This window comes from Meleagris gallopavo, chromosome 1, assembly GCF_000146605.3.
Source record: "Meleagris gallopavo isolate NT-WF06-2002-E0010 breed Aviagen turkey brand Nicholas breeding stock chromosome 1, Turkey_5.1, whole genome shotgun sequence".
In the NCBI taxonomy this organism is placed as follows: domain Eukaryota; kingdom Metazoa; phylum Chordata; class Aves; order Galliformes; family Phasianidae; genus Meleagris; species Meleagris gallopavo.
In genome coordinates, this window is record NC_015011.2 from 183,487,183 (window position 1) to 183,494,158 (window position 6,976).

General features: G+C 40.2%; 1 protein-coding gene across 1 annotated transcript; it reads left to right on the top strand.

Moving 5' to 3' along the window:
- Positions 1 to 382: 382 nt before the first annotated feature.
- Positions 383 to 6,976, top strand: ALG8 (ALG8 alpha-1,3-glucosyltransferase). The gene is made up of 10 exons (XM_019612320.2): positions 383 to 1,019; positions 1,659 to 1,726; positions 2,286 to 2,412; positions 3,015 to 3,118; positions 3,218 to 3,338; positions 3,649 to 3,788; positions 4,574 to 4,713; positions 5,103 to 5,200; positions 6,142 to 6,214; positions 6,357 to 6,976. The coding sequence occupies exons 2-10, from the start codon at positions 1,697 to 1,699 to the stop codon at positions 6,373 to 6,375; spliced, it is 852 nt and encodes a 283-aa protein (XP_019467865.1). The 5' UTR covers positions 383 to 1,019; positions 1,659 to 1,696; the 3' UTR covers positions 6,376 to 6,976.

A 6,976-nucleotide genomic window follows, 5' to 3' on the forward strand; every position in this document is an offset into this window, starting at 1 on the left:
CCGCCCCAGCACAGGAGGGCCTTCTTCAACCTCCACATTTAATACTACACCAGGCTGCCCAGGGCCCCATCCAACCTGGCCTTGAACACCTCCAGGGATGGACGGGGCATCCACAACCTCTCTGGGCAGCTGTTCCAGCACCTCACCACTCTCTCTCTAAAGAACTTCCCCCTGACATCCAACCTAAATCCTCACTCTTTCAACTTCACTCACTCTTTCCCCTTGTCCTGCAGTTAACTACTCTTTCCAAGAGTTGACTCCCCTCCTGTTTGTAGGCTCCCTTTAGGTATTGAAAGGCTGCAATGAGGTCACCCCACAGCCTTTTCTTCTCCAGGCTGAACAAGCCCAGCTCCTTCAGGCTGTCTTCATAGGGAGGTGCTCCAGCCCTCTAATAACCTTTGTGGCCCTCCTCAGGATGCTCTCCAACAGCTCCCAAATTGATCACAATGGTTTTTAATCTAATCTAACCTTAGCTTCCACACATTTTGACCGTATGACTTCATATGAGAAATTGTAAGATATTTTTGACCAGCAGGCTGCCAGTATTGGTGAGAGAGGGAGGGCTAAAGATCAAAAGTGATGACTTGAAATGCAGTACTTTTAGTTCCAAAATTGACAGCAAACAGTGATAGCTGTAGTGGTGTTATTGAAGATGAGGCTTGAGCCCGTGACAGAGTTACTTAATGAGCTTTAACATGTGGAAATTGCTACAGCAGCTTCTGAATATTAATTCTGTTTTCCTACTCAACTGTATTCGTGGCACTCCTCTTGCTGAGTTTAGCAAGAAGTCTATCATTGCCTTCCATCCAAATAAGATTTATTTAAATGCAGTTTTTAGCTTCAAAAAAGCAACAAGGTTTTCATTTCTTGTTTCAAGTAAGGCTTCTGTTTTTTTTTGTTATTGTTCAGATGCTGCAGATGTGTGAATGGGAAGCGAGCTGCAAAGGATATTCTGGAAAAACCAACCTTTATTCTTGCTGTTCTGCTCTTGTGGAACTTTGGGTTGTTAATTGTGGATCGTATCCTTCCAAACCAGTTATTTGTGTTGGTGGTCTTTTTATTTTAACTCATGAAAAAGCCATAAGTATGATTATTATGGAGCTGATCAATGTTGTGTGGGAGGTATCAAGGTGTTTTCAACCTTGGATATAAAAATAACTGTAAGAAGTCCTATTGCTGTTGGTCGGTTTGGACGTAATGTTCATTGATCTAGCTAAAGAGAGAGTAGGAAAAAGCAGCAGTCGTTCCTTGTGGGCAGGACTAGTTCTGTCTTTGCCTGTCCTTGTCTGAGTTGCGTGCTTACAGGTGATATGTGATAAGGAGGACTACAATCTCCATCCATTAATCACTGTGAGGCAAAAACTAATATTTAAAAATTCAGAAAGTGGAGAATTAACCTTTTGTTTGTTTTGTGATGTATGTTTCATGTTACATGCAGTCAAATTACTTTGTTTCCTTGCACTCCAATAGCATTCTAAGTTTAGTAGACCTTGTGTACTTAGTTAAGATTAGGAATGGCTTTGTCTCTACATGGAGTGTATTAAAGGCTGCTTTCTTGTTTTAAGCTCCATTTTATTTTGATTATATGTTTGAGCCTGTCCAGAAGACTGATAGTTGTGGAGAAAGCTTCCTTTATTCCTTTCCTGACTCAAGTTCAGACATTCACTTTCAGTACAATGGCTTTCTGTTTGGCCTGATGCTTCTCTCTGTTGCCCGACTGTGTCAGGTAAACTTAAATTGCTCTTTGTTTTGTTCTGGTTTTTTAATTACTATTATTTTTGCATATTTCTTTTAAGTACATCGGTTGATCTCTTTTAGTTTCAGTGGGAGTAGCCCATGGGGGTGGCTCAGAGTTGGGTGTCTAATTATTTCTTGAGTCTCAGGGTAAGAGGAGAACCTGAATATCACTGCAGCTACTTACTGATGCTGCAGCATTTCAGTTTGCTGTGAGAAAGCTGATTTCTGTTACACCTGAGCAACATGACGTGGCTTTCTGCCATCTCATCTTCAAATCACCAGTTCTTAGAAAATACATCTGAAGCTGCAAGGTAGTGAGGCCTATCTCAGTATCATCTGACAATATAGTTTCCTTGTCTGCACTGGTTATGCAAAACAATATAGGTTGTAATTTGAAGGAAAACTCCATTTGTTTGTATGCTTTTGATAAATCTTGAGGGGTATGCTCTCTAGGAGTATGCTAGGGAACTATTTAAAGTTAGTATGCAGGGAGAACAAGTAGAAAAGCGTGCGTTTTTGGTTTTCTTCTGTTATTCTTCTTCCTTTAGAGGAGATATCTGGAAGGTGCTCTTCTTTTTGCTGTTCTTCTGCATTTCAAACACATCTACTTGTATGTGGCCCCAGCATATGGCATTTATTTGCTGCGCTCCTATTGTTTTACTGCAAGTAATGCAGGTAAGGTTGGGTTTTGCACTCACTTTTTTGGGGATTGTGTTTGGTGAGATATGAGGAAGGTGGAAGACTTGCTGGTGCTATTGAAACAGGATGGCTGTGGGCCAGATGAAGATTCTTATGGGGAACAGAGTTGGGAATCTTTCCATTGGGTTCCTTTCCATTTGTTTTAGAAGTAAAAAGAGTTTTATATTCCTCACGTGAAACAAGGTACCTTTCTTCAAAGGGGAAAAACAAAAGGCTATATAATGTAGGAGCTGCCATGTGGAAAAAGTAAACGGGCATAAGTTATTGAAGAACACAAGCCTCCTTTTAACCCAAACAGGCAGAAAATACAATGCTTGATGATTGCCCTCTCTGTGCTTAAATTTAGAACAAACTAAAAGCACTACTGGCTTCTTCTCTTCTCACCTCTATGAAAATGCTATACAAATTGCTTTGCATACCTTGAATTAACTAAAGAGTCAAGGATACAATTGAATATACTGATATTAAGGGCTTTGTACTTGTAGTTAGTGCTAGCAGGTCACTGACAGTGTGGGGTGTTTTGTCTGCCTCTCCACCTGCTACAATAACTGCATGCACAATCTGTTTGCTTCTTGTAGATGGATCTGTGAAGTGGAGGAGTTTCAGCTTTCTTCGTATAACCCTTCTGGGATTGATTGTCTGTCTTGTTTCTGCCCTTTCATTGGGCCCCTTCATAGTATTGGTAATAACCCACCTGCTATTCACCCATACTGTTAGAAAAATGTATAAAAATGTGAACTATGTCTCATTTATTTTCTTCTATTCTTTTACTTTCCTGTAGGGCCAGCTGCCTCAAGTGATTTCACGCCTCTTTCCTTTCAAGCGAGGCCTCTGCCATGCTTATTGGGCCCCTAACTTCTGGGCTTTGTACAGTGCTGTGGATAAAGCACTCACAGTTGTTGGTACAGTATGCAAATCTTGCTACTTGGTGCTTCTTTGAAGGTTGAGCTCGCTGAATTTTAGTCCTCCTTCCCCATGCAGGTAGCAGATTACGTTTTCAGTTTGCCTGAAATCAGCTGATGATCCATGTAACTCATTCCATGTCATGTTTCCAATGAGAGATCTGCAATCAGACTTCCCTCTTATCTTTTTTAGAAGAAAACGATCTTATCCATATACTTCAATCCTGTTCTACAGAACAGTTTGGCTTTAGTTCAGTTCTACAGCTGCTTTGGTTTTTTTATTATTAATCAATTTGTACTTTGTTTTCAGGCTTGAAGTATAACTTTCTCGATCCCACAAAAATTCCTAAAGCCTCAATGACAGGAGGGCTGGTTCAAGAATTTCAGCATACTGTCCTTCCTTCTGTGACTCCACTGGCAACGTTAATCTGTACTTTCATATCGATATTGGTAAGAAGAAATAATGGCTTTGGAAATGTGTTATGTCCCCAGTGGTTTTTGTTTGACTTAACGTGCACTTCACATAAATTTTCATTGCAGGGCAAAAACACATTTCATTAAATTATTAATAATAAATTATTAGGGTAAATATGAAGTTAATATCTTTTTATATGCAAAACAATATTATTCAAGTATGACAAATATGACTATGGGTAAGATTATGATCTATGGCTCTAGAACAGTTAAGAGATCAAAGGCAGGTTTGCACTCTGCATGTTGTGTGATAGAAGGCAGCTGAAGTAGGATTTGAGCAGAGATAATGATGGAGTGCTGTGGGCAGCTTGCTGTGTTCCTGACAGTGTGACCTACATGTCATGTAAAGAACATCCCTCATGCAGGGAAAGAGTTGAAGGTTCAATGAGTAGTGACCTGCCTACCGAGTTTTCAACTATAATGGAAATATGTATGAGCCTTTAACTGGAATGCTTTGTTTCAACACTAGTGGGCAGTAACCTCTATATCAAGAGCTTAACAGCCTAGGCTCAAAAGTGATGGTGGAGCTGCCTGTGTGATTGGAGTTTTTATCAATATATGGCATGAGGGGAAAAAGCACGCTGAGGTTGTTCAAGCTCTACATCCAGAAACTGCATCAAAGTAGATTCTGTTCCTCCAGTACTGTATGATTCTTGTGCCGTATAATCACAGTTGTGTAATATTGAAAAGCTTTTGGACAATGGCTTGCATTCAGAATTGCAAAACTTCACTGAAGTCCTGTTTTTGCCTGTTGTTTCTAGCCCTCTGTTTTCTGTCTTTGGTTTAAACCTCAAGGGCCCAGAAGCTTTCTTCAGTGCCTTGTTCTTTGTGCATTGAGCTCCTTCATGTTTGGCTGGCACGTGCACGAAAAAGCAATACTCCTTGCTATTCTGCCTTTAAGGTAAGTGAGTTCCCTGTGTGGTAGTTGGCCAAACTGAACCTGCTGCCACTTGCTGAGGAATCCTCAAAAGAGGATCCTAACCAGCGCCAGTTCTGATATGTGAAATCAGCACAATTGGAAAATATTGTTACTTGTGTGCACAACTCTGTTGCAATACTGAAAATACTGAGGAAAGGAAGATAAGGGTTTTCTGTGGTGAGGTTTCCTTGCTGACTTTTCTTCTGCATTTTTGTGAGGCTAGCTGGCTTGGAAGCAAGAGGTTTGAATCTGGGAGGACTGGGGTGCTATGGAGCTCGATGTGACCCATTCTTAAGTCTCTTCTGTGACTTGTGTAGCGTTTTGCTGAATTTACTGAAAGACTGGGTAACATAAATTCTTGTCAATTTTAGCTTGCTGTCTGTTCAGAGAGCGAAGGATGCTGGCATCTACTTGATTCTAACAACCACAGGGCATTTCTCACTTTTTCCATTGCTGTTCACAGCACCAGGTAAAGTGTCTTCCTTGGATTATTTTGTTATAAGCTGAAAATTGCAGGAGATTGTGTGTCTTAAAAAGATAAACAACACTGCAGAAGAGCCCTAGGCTCCAGAATTGAAGTGGAGATGGGAAATCGTAGCCAATATTTGTTATCCCTCACTATGTTACATTTGGAGAAACTTCCCTTTGCCTAACACAGCCATGCCAAGCAAAAGTAACAAAGACAATTGGAGACTGCAAACCTGGTGGGCTGTTTTCCAGCTGACTTTTCCAGCTGACTATTGCTTAGTGCTATCAATTAAATAAATTAAAATTCCTGCAGCAGCATCAGTTAAATCAGTATGTGTGGGGATAGACTTGTTCTTGTAAATAGATGCTGTTCCAACCTTCTTCGCCCTGCCTTTGATTAATCAGATGTGCTAAGGTTTAAGTGAAACAAGCAGAGCTATGACAGCAGTGTAACCACTAGTATAATGATTGGCTGTAGATCTGATAGAGTTCAAATCCAGGTGCTCTCCTTTTGGCCAGGTAATGCTGTTTATTTGCAGTAGAGAGGCTGTTGCATTGAGACATTAGAAACTTCCTTTGCACTCTCTATTAACTAACAGTTGTCCAGTGCACAGCCTGGATAGCAGTGACTTGTCTGTTTGAAACCTGCCAGTAATTCTGTAAAGTTTGCCAGTAAAACTTGTTTGTGTTGCTGCCATATGATGTAATTCTAATTGTGTTCAGTATGCATTCATTGTGTTGTAATGCTTGGCATGTTCTTTAGTAAGTATATATGCCTATCTTTTTGTGTCCTAAGCTATAAATCGTTTTGCTCAGCTTGGATAGAATAATTTACATGGGCAACACAAGCTTGAATACTAGCACTTCAGGATGCTGCAGTGTATGTGGCACAAGCTTGTTAGAATTTATTTTGAGCATATATTGTGTTCTTTTGTATTTCAGAACTTCCAATTAAAATACTGCTTATGCTGCTGTTCAGTGTTTATAGCTTCTCTTCACTGAAATCGCTGTACAGGTAATAAAAACAGACTTCATTTTGAAACAAAGAATGAAACTACTTCTATTAGGGAAACAGTGTCGTAACAGGAGACAATCAGCACAGCAAGCTGATGCTGAAGAGTTAAATTTAAGTGTTACAGTGATGTCTCCTTTCTCAGGAGGAAAGGCTTAAGATAGGACTTCTATAGAACATCCTTGTGGTGTTCGAACAGACAGCCATCCAGTTGCTCTCAGATGGTAAATCCCAGCCGCCTCAGATGTGCATAAAGGTACAACAACAATCTTTATTAGGATTTAATTCTGTGTTAGAGTGCTTACCAGAGTGTCAGTAGTTAAAAATACTGCCGTGCTTAAGCAGTGGTGTTCAGTACTTCCATGTTTATAAGGGGCAGGTTACGAATAGCATACTCCTACAACTTGTAATTTGGTTGTGGACTGTTTGAATTGTCCAGTGTGTTCATGGGACACTGATCTGCTTTCTGCCCACTCAATCAAATACAGTGCTTCTCATTATGAATCCTGTAGCCATCACGTTCCTGTTTCCTGAACTTTTCATGGCAAAACCAAGTTGTAATGAAGGATCTGTTGGAAATGCCAGAAATCTGCATTCACTACATCAGTCACCTGCTTTTTAAAGGTCATCCATTTTCAACCAGGCTGCATTTTTTTTTCCCCCCTTACTACTGTGGAATCCACTAATTCCTTCTCAAGTGCTTCAGTTCCTCTTGAGGCTTTTGCAAATTTCTTGTTCCTAACTTTGCAAAAAAAAAAAAAAAAA

Excerpts from the sequence above, each read along its gene's own strand:
- ALG8 (XM_019612320.2), top strand. The coding sequence starts at position 1,697 with ATGCTTCTCTCTGTTGCCCGACTGTGTCAG. Across the intron at positions 2,413-3,014 it reads TTTTACTGCAAGTAATGCAG|ATGGATCTGTGAAGTGGAGG; the intron begins GTAAGGTTGGGT and ends TGCTTCTTGTAG. Across the intron at positions 3,119-3,217 it reads TGGGCCCCTTCATAGTATTG|GGCCAGCTGCCTCAAGTGAT; the intron begins GTAATAACCCAC and ends ACTTTCCTGTAG.